Source organism: Lissotriton helveticus, chromosome 4_1 (genome assembly GCF_964261635.1).
Source record: "Lissotriton helveticus chromosome 4_1, aLisHel1.1, whole genome shotgun sequence".
NCBI lineage: Eukaryota > Metazoa > Chordata > Amphibia > Caudata > Salamandridae > Lissotriton > Lissotriton helveticus.
The window spans coordinates 427,131,197-427,153,691 of NC_136063.1; the positions used below are offsets into that span (position 1 = coordinate 427,131,197).

The 22,495-nt window shown below is 48.2% G+C and overlaps 1 protein-coding gene across 1 annotated transcript in view; it reads right to left on the reverse strand.

The window, feature by feature from the left end:
- LOC144828629 (uncharacterized) overlaps positions 1-22,495 on the reverse strand; it is a 160,888-nt gene that overhangs the window by 26,504 nt on the left and 111,889 nt on the right. The window contains exon 3 of the mRNA XM_078686981.1: positions 2,959-3,063. Within this exon, the coding sequence (XP_078543107.1) occupies positions 2,959-3,063 (105 nt within the window). The remainder of the gene's footprint in view (positions 1-2,958; positions 3,064-22,495) is intronic.

A 22,495-nucleotide genomic window follows, 5' to 3' on the forward strand; every position in this document is an offset into this window, starting at 1 on the left:
GGACCATCTTCTTCAGGCTAACATCCTGGACAGAACGCAGAATGGATTTCGGGCTGGGCACAGCACGGAGACTGCTCTACTGTATATGGTGGAGCATTTACGCTCCGTGCTAGATGCGGGTCAAACGGCGGCGCTGGTGCTATTAGATCTGAGCGCCGCCTTTGACACCGTGTCCCACCCCATCCTTCTGCTTCGTCTGGAGGAAGCTGGTGTTACCGGCCTTGCTCTCCAGTGGTTCCGTTCCTTTCTTGCCAACCGTTCTTTTTGCGTGGCCGTTCCGCCTTATCAGTCCAAATTCCACCCTTTGGATCTGGGGGTTCCCCAGGGCTCCTCGCTGAGTCCCACGTTATTCAACCTTTACGTGAGACCGCTGGCTGAGGTAGTCAGGCAGTGGGGTATGACTATGGTGTCATACGCCGATGACACCCAGCTAGCGGTCACGATCAGCGGGGATGCGGATGTGGATGCCCCCAGATTCCAACAAGGACTCCGGGCGGCCGCCAGCTGGATGACCTCCAACTGTCTCCAGCTGAACGCAAGTAAGACGGAGGTCATGATCTTTGGCAAACAAACGGAACTCTGGGGAGATAGGTGGTGGCCGGCAGACCTGGGCCCTACGCCAACCCCGGTCTCTGAGTTAAAAAACCTTGGGGTATGGCTCGATCCAAATCTTGCCTTTGTCTGTCATACCAAGCATACGGCGGCGTGTTGTTTTGGCATCTTGCGTGGACTTCGCCCCGTGCTAAAATTTTTCAGTGCCTCCACTAGGCAACTTGTGATTCAGGCTATCGTGATCTCTAGGCTGGACTACGCCAGTTCTCTCCTAGTGGGACTGAACCAAGCGCAAATTATCCGTCTTCAGCGCACTCAGAATGCCGCAGCGAGAGCTGTCGTGGGATTACCCAGATTTTGCTCTACTGCTAACACCCTGCGTTCGCTGCATTGGCTTCCGATTGCACAGAGGATTTGGTTCAAGGCCCTCTGTGTAGCCTACAAAATTCTCAAGGGATCCTCGGTTACGATCCTCTCCAATTTATTGTTCCGCTATGTTCCGGTCCGGCCTTTAAGATCTTCAGACCTCGAACTGGCGGTCGTCCCTCGCTTCAAGCGTAGCAGGGCTGGTGGTCGTTCTTTTCAAGTCCGCGCTGCAGCGCTCTGGAATTCCCTTCCCCCGGCGATTCGCGCCCTTAGTGACTTGCTCTCCTTCCGCCGAGCCGTTAAAACTTTTTTGTTCCCTTAATTCTGTTTTTACTACACGGTATTGTCTAGTTATGTTGTGCTGCTACCTTGTCGGGCGCCAGGACGCTCCTTCGCTGGAGCATCTGTGCGCTTAATAAATGTGCATAACATAACATAACATAACATTTTGAAATATTGATGTCTGGGCTTGCTGTACTGTTATACACTTGCAGTTTTTTCTTGTGCTCTGTGATAGTATGTGTCTTGCCGCAAACCCTTCAATAAAGTTGGCTATAAAATGTTTTTTTAAATGCTACAAGTAGGGCCTAAAATCTGGACCTGAGGACATGCAAGCACTTGTATATCTGCGGTTTTATTTAGTCTTACTCAAATATTTATGGATTGCTTCAGGGGCATGATATTTTGTGTTTACCGGTCCAGGTCAACAGTGCTTTCTTCATGGACTTAATGGATGCGTTTCTATAGAGATTGTGTTCCCCAAGGAAAATATTAATGAAATGGCTGAAAGATTCACTTGTGACGAGTTCTGTGATTTTCTCAGTAAAGATTTTGCAAGTTCAGCCAGTCCGTTGATCAGGTGCCCGGTTTTTCATCGAGGTATATACCGAGTGGAGAAGAATGAATCAATCAGAGTTCTAGAATAGAAGAAGTGAAGGAGTAGAATAGAAATAGAAGAAAGAAGAGATAGAAGAGAAATACAAGAGAATGTTACACGAGGTTACTGAGAGGGAGAAGAGGAAGGTGTGGTGCTCCATGGAGGTGAGGGTGGTGTGTTTCTAGAGGGTGCGGTTGGTGCACTTTATGCTGTTGCCAGTGGGGACAAGGACATCCAAAGACGCCCATGCAGGTCGTGATGAGTGATGGTTGAGTACAGAAGAGTCTGTCTGACCGAAATGTGGGCACAGTGTCAGCGGCAAGACAGTCTGAGGAACCAGTGTTAATAAACATGGGCACCTGAGACTGGAATGGATTATTTAATGTTTCTTCGCAAGCAGGAATGATGACCAGGTTTCTAACTATTCGGTTTTTCAACCTTCTGTTGTACTGGCATCTGGGGGACTTCTCTGGTCGCCTGTTCTGTTGAGTTTTCTTTTTACATTGTGATAGTAGTTGCTCTATTTATCACATGAACGTTCATCTTCAATCATCCAAATACCATATACATATTTATTTGTGGATCTAAGAAATATGTAACCATTATTCACGGTGTACGTATAGCACTAGAATATTTGTAAAAAGTTGCAATAACATTTTGGTTAGAATCGTGTCAAGTATTTGCCCCTGTTCGGCGTTGATGTATTTATTGCTACATGAGCTCTCCATCAATTGGAAATAATGCTAAAAGAATTGGTGACATTTAATTTATTGTGTGTTCACAATCCTCATTTAAATTAATCCCAACGCGCTCATTTGTTGCCAAAACCAGAGGGTGAGATAAAGCAGGCCATTTAACGGTGTTTTCTACAATGGACTGTGACTCTGCGGCCGGTTTTACTATCATAGTGATGCTACACAGCTGTTAATGCCTCAAAATGTGCAGAATAAAATCAACTGTAAACACGTACAAGTATTTTATCAGAATAAAACGTCAAATAATTATTCGGAACAAAGATAACATTTGCTAGGCCATAATGCCACAGCGCGGAAAGGCAGTGAAAGATAGAAACTAACTGAAAGACAGCTGAAGAGGGCAGCTCTGTGCACTGCTCCTGCTGCTTCAGTGACAGCAGTCGGTAATCTATTCCTCCATCAACATACCTATCTGTGTGTCCCCTGCATCGTCCGCGGCGGCATCGTCCGCCCCGTATCCCGTGTCAACTTCTTCTGTTTCCATGTCAGGATCCGCCTCTTCGCTGCGCTGCCCTGGAAACAGTAACCATGGAGAGCGAATTAGGACACACTTGAGAACGTGCGAAGCAGTACCCACTCGAACTCTGCCCTGCATGGCCCAGTAAGACTGTAGGGTAATTATAGGGAGACAACTACCCACAGGGCAGCGGCTGTCAAGTGCACCTTAGAGACGCACAACACCAAAGTCAAAGGTCAGGGGTATCTCCTTGTCTACACTAGGACGTTACGCAACATGGCAGAGCTTGTAGTAACAATGAACCTTTGTTAGACTCCATATCTTAATACAATTTTCGAACTCCTTTTCCAATAAAAAGTGCCTGCGCGTGTTTCTCACACTCTGCAACATCCATACTTATGTGCAGCATCCTTGATGCATTGGGTACCACCACTCCGAAGGGCGTCCATGACCCCAATGAGAACTGGACACTTCATGGCCTCGCAAGCGATATGATGTGCTATAGAGAGGATGGAACTGGACCACCCAGAAAAGGGATTTAGGTCCCTCAAGGAGTATAGAAAGCGTGCCATAAATACCAGTACGATGAAATACCTCTGTATTTATGAACACACCGGGCTGATGCTGTGCAGTCTGTTCCTGTGTACCTGGCGATCCTCTGGGGAACTTTTCTCACATGAATAAAGCATGATAACAAACTTTACTGTCCCCAACTCTTAAAAAGAGTCTAGGACTCTGTAGGAAGTTGACTCTCTATATCAGTGGTTCCCAAACTTTTGACTCCTGAGGACCCCCATTGAGTCACTGCTGGAAGCCAGGGACCCCCAAGCAAGTTGTATGATTAAAATTTCAAATATTATAACAGTAATTCGAAAAAAAAACATGTGTGCACGCAAAACAAATACTCAAAGTACTAAGGATTTTGGGGCCAGATGTACGACCATTTCATTTAGGGCCTCGCAATTGGCGACACATTGCGAGTGGCAAATTCCAAATCGCTAAATGAAATGTACAACAGTGTGTTTAACACTCTTTGGGATTGCGAGGATCATTAATATTAATGAGCCACTCGCAATTTGCGAGCCCATTGGGATTGCCAGCCCTCCCAGGGATGGTGGCCTGCTGGGCTCAACAGACCACCATGTCTGGGACTGCTTTTAAAGAAAGCAGTTTGAAAAATAAAATGAAGACCGTTTTTTAAGCATTAAAAAAAAAAGAAAATGAAACGTTTTGTATCATTTTCTAAGGGCAGGCAGTAGTCCCTGGGACCACTGCCTGTCCTTAAAAAATAATTTTGCATGCATGTGCAAAGAAGAACGGGTCCCCTGGGGACCCCTTCCCATTTGCGAATGCATTACTATCTACTTGAAGTAGGTGGTAATTGCGAGTGTTTTGCGACCGCAATTGCAGTTGCAAAACATTTGTACATGGTTTTGAGACTCGCTATTTGGAAGGAAATGCCTCTTCCAAATAGCAAGGTGCAAAACCTATTTAGCGAGTCACAAAAAAACTGCGACTTGCGAAATAGGCTATGTACATGGCCCAATAGACTTTTGCATGCGCAAACCGGTTTGCGAACCCGTTTGTCCAAATAAAAACGGGTCGTACATCTGGCCCGTAGTATTTTATATTGAAGGAATGGCCCCTCTGTCACATGTATTTCATTTGTTTTACAGCATCTCTCATACCATTGTAGGATGTTAGCACTTTACATCACACACATATAGAGACAATGAATCATACATGCAAATCAGTGTATAGAAAATGTTACATAAGGTAAAGGGGACTACAAGGTATAGTATTCACATGTCATTCATACTGGTAGGTATTTTTAAAGAGTGCTTGGTCTGGAAAAGCACAAACTCAGGATTCAGAACACAACACAGTGGCTAGCAGTGACTTTAACATTAAAAATGTATTTCCACCCAAATAATTTTTTTGCAGCATCAGGATAATGAATGATTGGGAAAAAACATAAGTTACTAACTGGTACCATGCAGTTTGCTAGCAGCTCTTTGATGACAGTTTATAGGTCCCTCTGCTAGATTACGATTGTCACTTATGAAGTGCACACTAACAAAAGAATCTCTGTGACAAAAGCAGTGACCTGCTTCAACTTGCCTGGGGGTGCTGAGCTGCCAGAACCTCACGTCGGACTCTGTTGGTTTCCCTCCCGCCGCCGCTCGAGTCTTCCTCGCGGCCGCCGAGCGGAGGGAAACTACATTTCCCAGACTGCCCAGCGACCCGGAAAAACATCTCTGGGGTCACCGCGCCCGGAGGCGCTTGAAATTGCCGCCGTCCTCGGTGGAGCGGGTGTCTGCCACAACCTGCTTCAACTTGCCTGGGGGTGCTGAGCTGCCAGAACCTCACGTCGGACTCTGTTGGTTTCCCTCCCGCCGCCGCTCGAGTCTTCCTCGCGGCCGCCGAGCGGAGGGAAACTACATTTCCCAGACTGCCCAGCGACCCGGAAAAACATCTCTGGGGTCACCGCGCCCGGAGGCGCTTGAAATTGCCGCCGTCCTCGGTGGAGCGGGTGTCTGCCACAACCTGCTTCAACTTGCCTGGGGGTGCTGAGCTGCCAGAACCTCACGTCGGACTCTGTTGGTTTCCCTCCCGCCGCCGCTCGAGTCTTCCTCGCGGCCGCCGAGCGGAGGGAAACTACATTTCCCAGACTGCCCAGCGACCCGGAAAAACATCTCTGGGGTCACCGCGCCCGGAGGCGCTTGAAATTGCCGCTGTCCTCCGCGTCGCGGGACGCCCGGACGAAGCCCGGACAAAGGGCGGGCCGTCTGAGGCCGTCCGAGGTTGGCCAAGGTTGGGTTGGGCCCGGTTTCTTGTTTGATGCGATATATACTTTGTTGCTGTTTCCAGTACATTTTGGATATTATTATTTTTTGCATCCAATTGTATCTGTTGTGCTTAGAGAAATATGCCCCCGAAAAAGCAAGCTACTCCTAATAACACTATTGACAACTATCTTGTACATGTTGTAGAAAGAATCAACAGTGATAGGAGATCTTCCTTGGGAATAGAATCACCTACCCAATCTCCCCTCATTGATATTGAGCTAGATGATCCCTTTGTGTTTCAGACAAATAGTAGTTCAAATGGTGAAATGCTTGATTCTCTTCCTGATACTATCATTATCCAGCCTAGTGGTATTGTCGCTGGTATTGAAGACATTAGTGCTAATGAAGCTTTAATAGAGATATCCACCAGTAATGAGTCCCCTATCTCCCCTGTAGCACCTATTTTAGTTCCAAGGATTAACGGGGAAAACCAAAAGGCTACGACAAAACGGAAGGGCTTAAGGTCAGCCAAGAATAAAGTAGCAAACCTTCCGAGGAAATTTTCTGAGGCAGAGGAGGCTGATCTGACAAGTGAGGCTTATGTTACACTTTCAAATGCTCAATTTAACAAGCTATTGTCACTGATGGAAACAAAAATTAAAGGTGTAGTTAAACCTCTGGTCAGTAAAATAGATAAGTTAACCTCTGAGGTTAACCGATTAGAAGGTCTATTAGAAAAAACTCTGGCCGAAGTAGGCAAACTCCCGGAAATTGTTTTTTCTAGGATCGAGTCTACTCTGAGCAAACCAGCCACTGTAGTTAATAGCGGATTTATCCCTACCCCTCTATCCAATCTTTCAATGGCACCCAAGATTAACTTCCCTGGTGATGCTCCTAATGTTCCGATTTTAGTTCCCGCGGTTGTTGACCCAATCACTGAGAAAGGGACGTTTGAGCTTGTAGTTGAAGCTTCCCCATTGGTTCTTGTCCTTGCTAATGTCCCTCCCTTGGCCCAAGGAGAACACGAAACATCTTCCTTAATAAATAAATCTTTATCATGGCTGACCAACAACATGGTAATTTCTCCATGGGGAAAGCAGCAACTCTCGGAAGAGCTCGTAAATGCGAGAAGGGTTCAGTGGATTGGGGACAGGGTCAGAAAATTTAAGGGGGAATGTGTTGTCCTTCACTTTTCTGACCCTGGGGTTTTGCCTAATATTTTGCCCAACATTTTACCACCACAGCGGAGATCAACTTCAATAGTTCCACTAACTCTGGACTTCTTCTACCCAAGGAAGGGAAGTGGTCCAAATTCAAGTATTTTGAGAACCAAATGGAACATTGTGACCAAGAGGGGGAGGAAGGATGTTGCCTCGGTGGACTGGGGCTTGGGGTTGGAAAATCGTTTCTCTGCATTATCAAATTTGAATGCTTGTGACTGACAACCACCTATTTGTAACTCTATGCCACTGATTGCTTGTGATGAAAGTATTATTGGTGTGGCCAGCTACTCAACTAAAGATCGAACTAAGGGGTCCCCCTTTGAGGATCCAGTAGGCCTACTCAATGAAAATATTAATTGTAACAATATTGGTGGAAAGAGGATGCATGAGACTATTACAAGCCCTAGTTCTGTCATGATAACTAACACGGGGAGTCTTTTGTCTTGGAATGTGGCTGGACTATGTTCCAAGTTGGATTGTGCTGACTGGTTTGGATTTATTAATAAGTACGATCTTTGCATCTTCCAAGAGACTTGGGCGTGTGACCCTGTTTTTGCTTTGGGGTACATACATTTTTATGTTCCTGCTTCTAAGGGCCCTAAAGGGCGTCCGATGGGGGGTCTTACTATATGGATCAGGCAGTCTTTAAAAACTGTTGTAAAATGTGTGGAGCTTGACCAAAAAGATATCCAGCTCATCAGACTCACTAGCGATCTATCCATCTCTATAGATATTTATAACATCTACGCTAGAGGTGGAAATAAAGGTAAATCTGAGGTTCTTTTGAGTCTCTTTAATCTTTTAGAGATACACTCTGCAGGGAAAAACATCTTAATTGCAGGCGATTTAAATCGCACTTTTGAACCTCTCATCACTGGTGACTCCCCTCTTGGGGTAGAGGAAGATAAGCTTTGGGATATCCCCACAATAGACACTCCTCCGATAACTCGCTGGACGGCTGACATACTAGGCTTAAATGCAATGTGCCTGGAGTACGGGCTACGAGCCTTGAATGGCCGAACCAAGTCAGATCGCGTCCCTGCCATGACTTTTAACAACGGGCGAAACAAAAGTCGTATTGACTATGTCATCTGCAGCATATCTATATGGTCATCTGTTAGTGACATGGTGGTAACAGCAAGGCCAGAATGCGACCATGACCCTTTATGTGTCTCTCATAACTGGTGGTCGTTTAAAGTAATAGCACCAACCCCATGTGACCAACTTTTGCCCTCGACGATCGTTCCAATTAACAACATGCGCAGGCTAAGGTGGTCAGGTGTTAGGACAGACCAGCAGGTCCTCGAAAAAATAGGAGCTGCGACAGACAAGGCAATTGCGGCTCTGGAGAGCGCAGCTGGGACCTCACAGGGATATGAAGACATAACTAAAGCACACACGACTCTCTTTAATGAAGTTAAAAGTTACTTCATAAAACCTGTACATAATAAGAGGGTCTGTCCATATAAAGCTGCAAAGTGGTATAATCATGACTGTAGGGCGGCAAGATCCAACCTAGGAGTTGCCATTAAGAGCAACAACCTGGGTGAGATCCGATCTGCTAGGAAGCACTATAAAAGTTGTATTGCTAGGGCAAAAAGAGAATGGGACGAATCCCATTGGCAGAAGTTGAAATGTGCAAGTGATCGTAAACACTCTAGACTATTTTGGCACATTGTCAAATGGGGTCACGAAAGGACTCCAGAAGCACCCAATAACAATGTCTCCCATGATGCATGGGTCAAATTTTTTAGTGAACAGTACTCTTCTGGGGCCCAATTCGGTAACAGTTCCTGTCCTACTTATCTTTTCGCTGTTGGTGACACCTTTGCTCAGAGTGAAGTGCTGCTCGCCTTGAAATCCGTTCACAGTGGCCGTGCACCGGGCATCGACGGAGTCCCCGCGGATGTTTTCTTAAATGACACCGATAGGTGGAGTAAATACATCTGCTTATTACTAAATCACATTGCCAGGGGTGCTGAAATTCCGGTATCCTGGCGGGGTGCTGTCATTATTCCGGTACACAAAAAGGGAGATCGTGCCCAACCTTGTAATTACCGCCCTATCAGCTTAATTGACACTGTTCAAAAGGTTGTAGGGCGTGTAATTATTAACAATTTGCTCGATTGGGCAGAGGAGCAGAATGTCCTATCTCCTTTTCAGGCTGGGTTTCGTAGAGCAACCAGCACTGTGGATCAGGTCTTCCGTTTCCAATTGATTCAGTGGAGGACTGTGGTACTGGGTGGAGGTAGTCTTTATGCAGCCTTCGTTGACCTACGGGCTGCATTCGACCTGGTGCCTAGGGCAAAACTGTGGAAAGTGCTGGCAGCTTTGGGGGTCCCATAGACCCTGCTGACCTTGATCATAAGACTCCACGAGGGTACTTACGCTAAAATCCAATGGGGTGGCTATGGAAACGACACTGTCGATTTCCCTGTTGAGCGTGGGGTTCGACAGGGTTGTTCAATGGCACCAACATTGTTTACCCTTTTTATTAATGGCATTGTTTCCCGTATGCAATCTCAGGTTGTGGATGCTCCTTCTCTCGCAGGTGTAAAAATTCCTATTTTAATGTTCGCCGACGACACCTTAATTTTATCGAAATCCCCAAGCGGCCTGCAAAAGGCACTGGTAATCTATGACAAGTTTTGTAGTGACCACGGCTTGGAGGTAAACGCAGCTAAAACAAAACTCATGGTTTTTAACCCTTATAGAAATTTTAAATCTAAAATATCCATGAGTGGGCGTTACCTTGAAGTAGTAAATTCTTTTACTTACCTGGGGATTCTTATTTCCAATGATAACAGATGGAACCAACATTTAAATATTGCAGTATTAAGACATAAGCAATTGGCTGGTACCATCATTAAGGAGCACAGTAAATCATTGCCCAAACCAATTAAACCTCCCTTGATCATATACGAGGCTAAGGCAATAGGGTCAGCATTGTATGGGGCTGAATTGTGGGGGCAAGAAAATCTCCAGGAGCTACAGATATCGGAAAATAACTTCCTTCGGAGACTTACAGGCACCCCACAGAGCAGTCCCCTTTTGCCTCTTAGATATGACCTTGGCAGGAAAGAAATCTCGGCAATGTGTAAACTTCGTCCGATATTATATTGGCGTAGAATCTGGACCACCCCTGAGTTGTCACATTATGCAGAAGGGTTCGCTGATGTTATCAAAGCGGACCGATTTAATAAAATTAGATGGTTTAAATCATTAAAACTAGCATTATGTGAACTAGGACTAAATGAACTGTGGTCCGATCCAGCCGGGTCATCTTTCCCATCTAAGCTATTTATAAAAAATCTTTTCTGGGAACGGGTCGAAAACAGGAGTTTGCTTAGTACTAACAATGGGTCAATGACTACTGCTTTCCTTGAAGTCAAGCTGTTTCCTATGTATGAAATGTACTGGGATTTTATAACGAAACCCATGGATAGGAAACTGTTTTTCCAAATGAGGGCTGGTTCTCTACCCCTACGCAACTAAACATCAAAGTGGAGAGATGGAGGTCCAGCTACTTGCCCAGTATGTGGGGAAGGAAAGGAAACGCTAGGTCATTTCTTGTTCTCCTGTCATGTATATTCCGTTCCCAGACGTGTTTGGTTGGCTCCCATGTGTAGAAATCTTGGTACTAAAAGTAGTATGGTAGCCTTGCGTATTGTAAAATCTACCTCCCTAACCTGGATTATAATAGCGACTGCAAAGTACTTGGGGTGGGCGTGGGTAATTAGGCAGAGATTGCTAGTAGGGTAACTACTCTCTGCTTACTCGAACAGAGACTGCTAGATTATCTATTCTCTGTTCTGTTCCCACGCGAGGTGTCTTTTTGGATGAATAATTTTATGAATTTTAGACTTTTAATAGTGATATTGGATTGTTTTTAAACCTGATTTTACTAAATGAACTTTGCACCTGTGATTGTATGAAGTATGCTGTTATGTATTGTATTTTTCTTTTATTCTCAATGTGCTTATGTTATATTCGATCTTTGTAATTTAATTGCATTTTATTATGTGTTTGTATGTCTGCTTTTATGAGTAATACTCGAATAAAGCACTTTTGAATTGAATTGAATTGAAAAGCAGTGACCACAGACCTATGCACATAAAATACTGCTTTTTAAAATGCATGTTACACGTTCTTTGCAGTAGGCATATTAACCCTCTGTGCTATATTAGTGAAGTCAAACATGCCACTGAACAAAACTCTCATCTCTCTCCAGCAGGTACATTAATCACTGGCATCATCTTGACACTTTTATTATTACTCGAATGCTGCTAATTATACAGGAAATGTTGCTGTGCTTTTAAATCTTCTGCCTACGGACCCCCTGGGAATGTGTCACGGACCCCTGGGGGTCCGCGGACCCCAGTTTGGGAAACACTGCTCTATATAGTATACCAAAATAAGGTATAGTGTGCAGAGTCCGGTGGATCCCCAGAGGCTTAAGTAAATAATACAAATGCACTCTTTTGTGGTAGCGCGGGTAAGCAGTTAGGCTTATCAGAGGGCAGTGTTAAGCATTTGTTGTACACACAGTGGCAATAAATGAGGCACACACTCAATGAATACATCCAAGACCATTTTATAAAAATAGTGCTTGGTTATATTTATGTTGCAGAACCATAGAACTTTGTCATAGGTAAATACATTTCTCAATAGAAATACTTTTCAGTTTCAAAAATGGACACTGCAATTTTCAGACTTACCAATGTTAACCTATGGGAGGGAGAAACCATCAGCATACATAGAGGTAACATCGATTTACAAGACCAGTCTTCGGAAGTTAAGGTCAGTATTGGGCAAGGTTCTGTTCAGCACCAACAGTGAACAACCCGCGGCACAGGGGAGGCAGGATGCCAACACAGGGTTGGGTGCCCAATGCAAGGAAATGGGGAACGGCCGAATCGAACAAAGGCTGCAGGCTCAGGCCAGGAGGCCAGGAGCCCGGTGGAAGGAAACTCACAGCTGCCGAGGTAAGTTGTGAGTCTCAGGGATATAGGGATACCTTTTGTCCTCTTCACCAAGGCCCAGGACAGACGGGTGCAGGGGTGCCTTTTGAGATCGGAAATGATTTACCGGAGCAGGTCGAGGTTGAAGGTGTCCCTGCAGAGAGGCTGCAAGTGGCGTTGAGGAGTCTTGGAGAAGTCAGCCACAGTGGACTAGGACTCTGGAGTGCTGGGGAACCTTGGTGAAACCTGTGGGCCACTTGGACTCGGGTCAGAGGCATCGGGTGCAGAGATGGAACTGGGGGCACGCTTTGCAGTTCTTCAGGTCACAGAGTGCTTACTTCGAAGATAGTTGCTTGGTGAACAGGTCTGCTCTTCTTGGGATTCTTGGTCTTTATTGAAGGCTGGCAGTCCTCCTAAGGTTCTGGAGGTCGCTGGGCTGCATAACATGTCATCTTTTGGTCCAGGATCACCGAGGGCTGCAGACAGGCTGGTAGGGCTGGGGCCAAGTCAGCTGCTGTCTACTGTCTTCTCTGCAGGTACAACTCTGTAGTGTCCGGCTGTTCTTAGGTCAGCAGAAACTGAGGTTCGGGGCACAGGGGGGCCACCTAAATATTAAATTAGGGGTGTTTGAAGGGAGTGCTAGGTAGTAGCCAATGGGCTATTTACCTTAAGGGGGAATACACACTCTAAATGCACACCCCATGTGGGTGGTGGGAATATCCCTGATTGGAGAAGACCGACCATCGTCAAGATGGTGGGCACTGAAAAGTGCACTTCGTCTTGCCTCCAGCACCTGAGCGGTGGAGTTGGCGGGGGGTACACCTCTTTGTCTTTCTAAAAAATGTACACCTCTGCTCCCGCCAAAAAGGGGGTGAGGACAGGAAGGCGGCCTGCTCCCTCTAACAGGGGAGGCTAGGGTCTCATTACAAAGGTAGCAAGGCCTTTGAAGCCCCCTGCCGTGATGGCTCTTCCTGACCAGGGGGAGATATGAACACCTCCACCCAAGGAAAGGCATTGTTCTCGGCCTCAGAGTGCGCAGGCACTCTCCCCATGAGGTCAGGACACTGACTAATGGTAACAAGCTGGCTCAGGCCAGTCTGTGACCACACTAAGAATTGGTAGGTTTCAGGGGACCCCTCTAAGGGGTCCTCTGTGTGTAATTTTGAATAAATCTGACTATGGAATCAGTGCAGGCTTATTATGCTGAGATGTTTGGTACCAAACATCCCACACTTCAGGGAAGCCATCATGGAGCTGGGGAACTAGTAATGACGAGTGTCCAGCCCATGTACTTACTATGGCTACCCTGATCACTTACAATATCCAGGAATTGACAAGGATATTGCAGAGGCATATCTGCTCAGGCCGATATGCCCTCACAGCAGATATAGTGCACCCTGCCTTAGGGCTAAGGCCTGCCAGAGGGGTGTCTTGCCTGTATCTCGTGCAGTGTCTGTGGGTGTTGCACAAAGGTATGTGTGCCATGTCGGCTCTTCAGTTTTGTCTGCACAAAGACATGCAGGCTGCAGTGGTAGTGTGCTTATGCTTGGTGAGGGGTCCTTTAGGGTGGCACAATTTGTGCTGCAGTCCTTAGGGAACCTTTTTAACCACAAGGCCCTTGGTAACAGGGGTACCTTTTACTAGGGACTTATATGTGAGCTTAAGTGGTACCAATTGTGGAAACAAAAGGTACAGTTTAGGGAAGGCGATCTGACACAGGGGACCTTGTGCATTTCCAGTTGAAAGGATGTAATTTTCCAGGTAAAAGGTGGTGGCTAACCCTGTCTGAAAGAGGCACTTTTGCTGAAGGCTCCAGCACTGGAAGCTGAAGCAGCGGGGGCATCCTCAATGGAAATAACTATAGGACCAGAAGTTCTTGCACAACTTGCTAAAGCCATGCCACACTGGCCTATTTGACGCTTTTAACTTATGTCCCCCGGTGCACGCCACAATATGTGAATCTACATGAGGTTCTCCATGTTTTGCATTGACAGTATATCCTAGGCTCCGTTGCCTAAGGCACGTACTCGACGTTTCTCGAAACCATAGCTCAGTGTGGCTACTGAGCCCTCTAGACAGGTTTTTAGAGAGCTAACCTTTGGTAGCAGTTGATTAAAGTTCAGAGGGGGATAGGCCTCTGGAGTAGAGAAAACATAGACATTTAAACTCTGTAATATCTGTGAAGTCTCCTATAACTAAAACCTTACCTCCCTCAGAATGTGTGGGGTGTTAAGTGTGTGTCTGGTGTGTGTGAACCAGGAGACGAATGATGGACCTGTTCAGAAAGAAGTTTTCCAACAGGTTGCTGTCAGCCTCTTGTAGACATTTTTACTTGTATTCTTTTGTCCTTATCCTCTACTATGAAACTTAAAAGGTATCTGGTAATCTGAAGATTCCACATCTGCTCCATCCATGCCAAGCTCACTCTATCTGAGCTTCCCTTCCCCATTTTCTGTGCTGGGTGCGGTGCAGCAATAAAATGTCCTTGTCTGAGTAGGTCTATATGCAAATCCCATTTTCTAGCAGTCACCTTTAGCCAGCTTTCCTCTGCCTTCCAGAGGAAAGATGGAAAAACCTGTGCGATGCACTTTTCACCGCTTGGAAGAGTGTCTGTTTAAATAAAGCAGTTGTTTGGTTGTCCCATTCAGTGGTATGACTGTTTGCTATACTGCTTTCTTGGGGGTCAGTATTTCCAATTCATCTTGTGGCAACATTAAGTTGGCCTTAGTTCTGATTGTGAAACAGTTTAGCGAGTCCTCCTAGCTCCATTTATTCTGGTGATTCCTTCATCTGAAGTTGTGGTTGTCCACCGACTCTAAATCACAGGTCCCAAATCTGGCTGGTTGAGCCTTTGAATCCTGTGGGTGTCCCCGGCCCTTTAGGTTCCGCTACAAAGTGAAAATCTTGACCATGATTGACAAGTTCTGAGACTTGCATGGTTGTAAGTGGGCCAATGTTTCTGCGACCAGACTTTCGAAGTGTGGAAATACTGGACTGGATTTTACTGATTGGAAAATCTAACTGGTTAAAGCACTTTTGTAAAAGGCTGCATTCAATCCTGAACATGCCATTGCTCAGCACCCCCAACTCCCCACCTCCCACCCTATACCAAGGCACGGGGTATCTAATGCACCCCACAAGGTGACATTCTTCCCTTCCACCCCTCACAATCTATACCCCGCTACCTTCGCTCCCTGTCCTCCACAGGACTCATGCAGATGAGTGTCACAGGCTTAGAATGGTAATGGTCTGTGGTTAGTCCTTCTCCCGCAAAATCTAGCAAACTCAATGTGGAATTCTGGCCAGTAATTCCGGTTCCACACAGTTTTCCTCCATTCCAACCATTTAACTCATAATTGCATGGTACTGGCAGGAGTCTACCTCGTGTTACTGATATTTATGGGTGTGGCACTGCGCAACTCATAGTTGGGGTCTTAATGCCCCAACAAGCCATTTTCTGGCTATGCGCCAGAAAACCTGATTAATAACAACCTCTAGGGCAGCCCTGTTTCTGAACATTCAGTTGCAAGGACTCAGACCCACTGAGTTGGCCAAACCTGCACTCAGGACTGTCAAGCAATTAGTGTAGAGGTTAGATGTACTATAGCAAGGTGAAACATTGTTGCTTTGTGTCTGCACATATGCTCCATTGACTGGCTAGAAAAAACAAACGCTACTAAATGCAGGACTGATGAGGACTTCAGAACCTTCCTCATAGGATACCATTGCCAAAAGGGCTCTAGGTTGTAGAAAAGCTAGTGTTTAGTGCCTCAACAGTGCTGGGTTTGTATCTCAGCCCTGAAGCTGCCACCTGTTGTGGTGTATGTATTTTCTGTAAATAAATACTTATTCTTTTTTTCAATGAGTAGATCTGACTGCCTATAGAGTTTATGTTTTGTTTGCTCTAATATGCTGTATGTGAATTCATTTTTACTCCACTGTATCCTAACGGAGCAAGCCTTGACTACTTGATGGGGGAGTCAAGTACACACAATGGAAAACTTGCTAATTCAATTTGAAGACAACAGTAGTTGTGGCCCTTAGGCAAAATAGTAAACAACAGTATCCAACACTCTTACTGAGTTTCAAGAACTAATTGCCCTAGTACAAGTTCTTTACCGTTTGAAGTCCTTAGACCAGCATTGAATACCACTGAAAGCCGGGGATCTTGGCCTAAGCAATTTCTATGATATGAACCTCAAACCAATACATAAAATACAGAAACAAGTATAAATCAACAAAATACACAAATTATGATTTTTTCCATTCACAAACCAAAAATATATAACAATGTAAATTCTAATTGGAAGGTTAAAACATCAAAATGTAGTTTTATTTCTAAAACTCCAGAATATCACCTCGTCTTTTTTGTTATTAATGCATGCTCTCTTTTTCTGAGCATATGCCAGTGCTTCAATTGAGACCACCAAACACCCATACTAGATTTTATTTCCTATACTTGGGCTGCTCCATTGAATTAATCTAAGGATACTAATTTAATTATTAGCCTCCATTTTTAAAATTCCTTCACATTTACAGAGCAATGTAAACTTTTCAGTTTTACATTTAGTTTATTAAGTATGAATACCTATTAATCTCCTAATATTATTAAATTGTCTAATAGTCAGGGGCACCCTGGGTAGGTTTGGAATACCATAAGGGGTTTAAAGACTCCAGTTTAAAAACCACTGTTCTAGGACATAAAGAAAATGGCTTACATGATTGGCGTCAATTTCCCAATTCCCTGTATACTTAACAAGATTCTGGCTTTAAATATCTTTAACTGCCATCTTATTTCTTCTCATTAATAACTTCCAGGCAAATAGTTAACACCTCCAGTTTTTATTTGTCCTACAGAATAAAGCTCCAATTACTAGTATAGGAATATAACAGCAATGGGACAGTTTCACCTTTCCCATTATTTCATGCTGTAGTGCTCATTATATACTTCAAAGCCCACAATGTAATGGAGCCTGGAGAGTGGAGGGGCAAGGGTAAGAGAAACACCCCTCAAGGCTAGGAAATATCAGACTAGAGCAGTGAGTTGGAGTACTAATACAGAAGACCAGGCAGTGAGATAAACCAGGAAGAGCAGGCACAAACAGGACAGGTTCAGCAATAGGGCAGAGACGGCATGAGAACACTAATGGGTACAAATAGGAAATGGAATCAATAACTGGACGAACAGTCTGGGTTACCTGCAGGTTTGTATACAAGACTGAACATTCCCATAGCAATAGGAAACTCTGTCTCAGAGCAGATTACTCTTTGGGGCCCAAAGGGGGAGAGGGGGGGGGGAGGAATAAGCACCGACCAGAGACTCAAAATTAGGTGTGATAAAGGCCGCTTTATTGGAAGCAGGTGCACCTTAAACAATGAAAACCCTTGGCCTGCGCCGTACAAAACTATACCTCACTAAATATGCAATTTCCTGACAAAACCCCCCACCCCCTCCCCTCACTGGTTCCCCCAATCCACAAACAGTAAACAAATAGCAGAAACGTCAATTTGCCTCCCCACCTGGCTAAATCCTTTATTATGCTTGACCTACCCCCCGCTAATCCAACAACCGATCTCCTATACTTCCCCCATATATTAGGAAGAACCGCCCCAAGGCAAAAATTCACCCCACACCTGCTCCAGCGACACAACCAACCCCACCACCATTGAGCAGAACTAGATGCACCGGCCCCCAAGAAAACTCCTTCCAAAAACCACCGCACACCACAAAAACCCCTCTTATACCCAGAAGAAAAGTAATCACCCCTCCCCCTGCCCCCCAGGCCCCGTCTTGAAAACCCCCCCATCAACTTGATCAAAACCCAGGGAGGGAGGGTGGGAAAAAACAATTACCTCCGCCGCACCCCCGCCCGGCTGCTGTGTCACCAGCCACCTTCTTTCTAAAATGGTAGCCAGTGCACAAGATGTCCGGGTTTTACGGGGACCAGCCCAAAACCAGCCCAAAACCAGCCCAACCCAGCCCAAGGCTACCAAGTAGCCCAAAACCAGCCCACGTACGGTGCTGGCTCTACCCCCCCCCCCCTCCCCCGGCCCCAAAATTCCCCGGGGGTGGCAGGCCTCCCGTTGGTCGGCCGCCCCCCCCCAAATCCCCATTGGGGCCCAAAGGGGAGAGGGGGGGGAGGAATAAGCACCGACCAGAGACTCAAAATTAGGTGTGATAAAGGCCGCTTTATTGGAAGCAGGTGCACCTTAAACAATGAAAACCCTTGGCCTGCGCCGTACAAAACTATACCTCACTAAATATGCAATTTCCTGACAAAACCCCCCACCCCCTCCCCTAACTGGTTCCCCCAATCCACAAACAGTAAACAAATAGCAGAAACGTCAATTTGCCTCTCCACCTGGCTAAATCCTTTATTATGCTTGACCTACCCCCCGCTAATCCAACAACCGATCTCCTATACTTCCCCCATATATTAGGAAGAACCGCCACTCGAAAGGCGTACTAACGGCTTTCGACCCCCCCCTAGGACTCCTGCCCTTCCAGCCATCTGTGCCCCAATCCCTCTCCAGTGCCTCCCCCAAATGTAGCACATAACTCCATTCTGTACCCCAGGTGAAAACCCCAACCCCCTGCAAAACCACTGCCCCATGCCGCAGCTCTGGGTGCTGCATCCTCTCCACCTTCTCTCTTCCCCGAAACCTTCACTTCCCTGAAACTCCCTACGTGTCCAATCTATGGCCGCTGGACTCTTGCCCCCCTACAACCCACCTGGGACCAAACTCTGACCAACTGCCTGACACCCCGCCTACCCGCGCCGTATCGCTAACAAATCCCTCTGCACCTGTTGAACCCAACGCTAACCCTTTGGACTGTACCGGGTCCCCGTCAGGCACCCTCTCCCTTGTTCCACTGCGACACAGCCTGCCCCCCACGCATGCCAGCTCCTGCCCCATTTCCTTGTCGCTGACCATGAAACCTGTTGTGTGACTACGACCACTGATTCCGTTGCTTGACCCAGTCCCCCTTTCCGCCTGCTTTACAACTGAGTGTGCCCCAACATAACTCTCCATCGCCGCTGCAGTTGGCCCCTCCCCTGCACCTGAAAAGACACATATGTGAGAGGCGAGAAATGTCCCATGTCGTATGTTCACTTCCTACCCCCGCAGCTGCCCACTAACAGTCCGACGCAATGCCTCCGTAACACCATCGGGTCCTCACCCATACACCATAGGGCGTGCCGCAGGACCCCTAACTCCTGTGCCGCATACGTCCCCCCATTCCCCAGCCACTTGCGAATCGCCCCTCGAAAGCCCCCGTCCATCCACATCAACCCGAACCGCGAGACCCGCTCCTGCAGAAGCCGCCTATCCCCCAGCCCCCACTGCGCCCGACCGCCGCAAATCCCCCGTGTCCGCTCATATGCACCCCTGGCAATGCCCCGAACGCCTGTCCCCAGCCAATCCCCCCACCGACAACGTATCCGAGTATGTGGCCGCGTCAAAACCGGACAGCGTCAGACCCAAACGACAACATCGCCACCCCCTTGGCCTACGGCAGGCGTGCTTCCATGGCCAACGAGTCGAGCTCTATACAAAGGAATGACAGCACCTAAACTGGGACCGTGCGTCTTCGCTGGTGCCCGGGGCACCCCTAGGTAAGCCACAATGCCCGGAAAACCATCCAGCTCCGCTGGCAGTCCGTCGAAAACTGGCCGTCCCACCAGCAAGAAATCAACCAGATAGTGCGTCACCGCCCAGAGCCTGTCCGCCAGGAAAAAACCCACTGCAAACTCCACCTAATGGCGCACCCAGCGCCCCCAAAGTTGAACATCCCATGTGCCGTGCTGTCGCCCCCCATGCCAACCTTGCCGCCCCCTCGTCCTCTGGCAGGCGTGCTTCCATGGCCCGGAGTCGAGCTCTATCCAAACAAGGACAGCACCGTACTGGGACCGTACATCTTCTCTGGCGCCAGGGGCGCCCCCAGGCAAGCCACGAGGCCCATAACTGACCAGCAACCGCCGGCAGTGTGCTGAACCCGGCCGTCCCACCAGCAAGAAGTCCTCCAGATCGTGCTTCTGTCCCAGAGCCTCTCCGCCAGGAAAAAGCCCACTGCAACAAGGAAACTAACGCCCAAACGCCCCTGCGAAACCAAACCCCCCCATGCTATTGACCCCCACAAGTGCCCCCCCCCGGTCAAACCAGGTCCCCACCGACCGTTGATCCCCCGAAAGCCTCCGAAAACCCCAGGACACCAACCGAACCCCGCACTTTGCCCGAGAACCTCCACCCACCGCCGCCGGGCTCCTCCGCACCCCGCCCCTGCTTGTATACAACGCCCCCGGGGGTACCGCCGCCAAAGTCACCGACCGACTGACCCCCCCCCCCCTCGACCCCGCACGCTGCCGGGACAACCGAGACTGCCCGGGCTCCTTCCTGCGCCCAACCCCGTAGGGGAACCCTCAACCCCGCTGCGCGGCTCCAACCTGAAAAAAGGGGGGGGAGCGGGGGGGGAACCCCATCCCCGCCCTCCTCCTCACACACCTGCCCCGTGCTGGCCCGTGACCGCATTGACGGCTCAACTCCTCCACCCTCAACGGTGCCGAGCCTATGCCCTGACCCTGACCCCTTTTTCCCCCTCCCCGCACCCCCCCTGGCACCCTCTCCAACCGCGCCATACCCCGGCGCCCCTCCAAGCTCCCCGGTAGCCGCCCCAACCGACAGCCGAGGCTTACTCAAACCACTCCCATACTCCGCCACCATCCTTACCTGGCGTCAAGGCGTCCACTGGATCCCGCCGCCTAACCAGCGGAGGCGGGGGGGGGCCGTCTTTCTCGGCGCTCCTTGCCGTGGGCATACCTGAAAACACACTACCAACACCGTTACTTTGCAACCCCCTTTCCCATCTCCCCCTCCGAATCCTCCACCTATTTCACTGGCCCCATGGCCTCCTCAGACTCCTCCACCAGTTCCAATGGCCCATGGCCTCCCGCCCAGCACTGGGCCCCTCCATCCACCTGACGCTTGTAACAAACAGTTTGCTCCCTGTCACCGTGTGTTTGCTTAGGTACTTGCACGAGTGCCACCATTGCCCACGTAACCCTTGTTCTTGTGCCTGAGTGTCTGCCACTTATAGCAGACTCCTCCACCAGTTCCAATGGCCCATGGCCTCCTGCCCAGCACTGGGCCCCCCTTCCACCTTTCGCTTGTAACACACAGTTCGCTACCATTCGCAGTTTGTACACGTAGGTACTTGCACCAGTGCCCCCATTGCCCCAGTAACGCTTGCTCTTGTGCCTGAGTGTCTGCCACCTAGCGCCGCCTTATACCTCTCCTGGTACTTTGTACGTTTTGTAACCTGCACACTTATCACTTTGCTCTCCTGTGATGCCCCGGTTGCCGCCTCATGTATTTTGGTAGCTCACTAATGGCCCCTTTGCCCCCTGTAACCTAACGTTTTCTAACGTAATTTGTTCATCTGTAGCTGTTACCTCGTGTACCATTACTTGTCCTATTGTGATGCGCCCTGACACCTTCGGGTAACGTCTGCGCTATAGAAAAGCATAAACAAATAGATAACTCGTCCCCCAATCCCCCCCTCCATGGCTCCGCCCACTGATGTAATCCAGGATGGACCAGCATGAATCTATGAAACGACACACCCATCCCTGTCACCAGCGCAGAACCCTGGGGCCTAAACGTCACACTACACAATCTACCCACCCCATTACCACAAGTGCCAAGCCTGCTCGACACAAACTGCGCCCTGTCAGTGGGCTCCATCGCTTAGTCCCACAGCACCCTCAACGACCCTGGTCCCATCGCTGGTCCTCACCCAGACTGGACCACCACAATACACCCCACCCCCAAACGTCCCACTCCTCTTCCCCCGCTATCTAGCGACCCCACCAACTCCTCCCCGGCATCCCCCACTGACCTCAAAGTCCGCCACCCTCGATGCCCTTCCACGTTACATCATGCCCCACTAGTACCTGCTGGCAGACCCTATGGTATAGAAACTTCCTTGTCTCACCCACTACGTAAGTGCCGCTCCAGTGGGCACGCGTGTTCCAACGACTGCCAATATGTCAGTACTACTCCGCCCCCGTGATCGAGACTCTTATTAACATGCCCACGCCACGGGTCAGTGTAACATCCCGTAGAAACCTCCTACATCTGACCCTCTCCATTACTCTCACGGGGGCCACCGCGCCCCGTAACTCTCACTCTTGCTTACCTCTACTATCACATCACTTCTGTAACCCGCCCACATGCCACTCTCCCTGTATTTTGTTTGCACACGCTTGTCACTTAGCCTCATGTACTGTAACCTTGCTCAAGCAATTCATGCACTGGTAATGCTCCTGTATCCTGTCTGCTCATATTATCAACTGCATAAATAAATAAAGAATAATCTGCACTGTTCAACAGCTCATGCCTTCCTCCCCAACCCCCGGCGGCCGTCCTGACCCTTCGGGGTGGGAGTGGCGGGCGCGTCCAAGAATGGTCCCTCGTGGGAGCACGACCGCCCGTACCAGGCAGAGCCGGCCCATC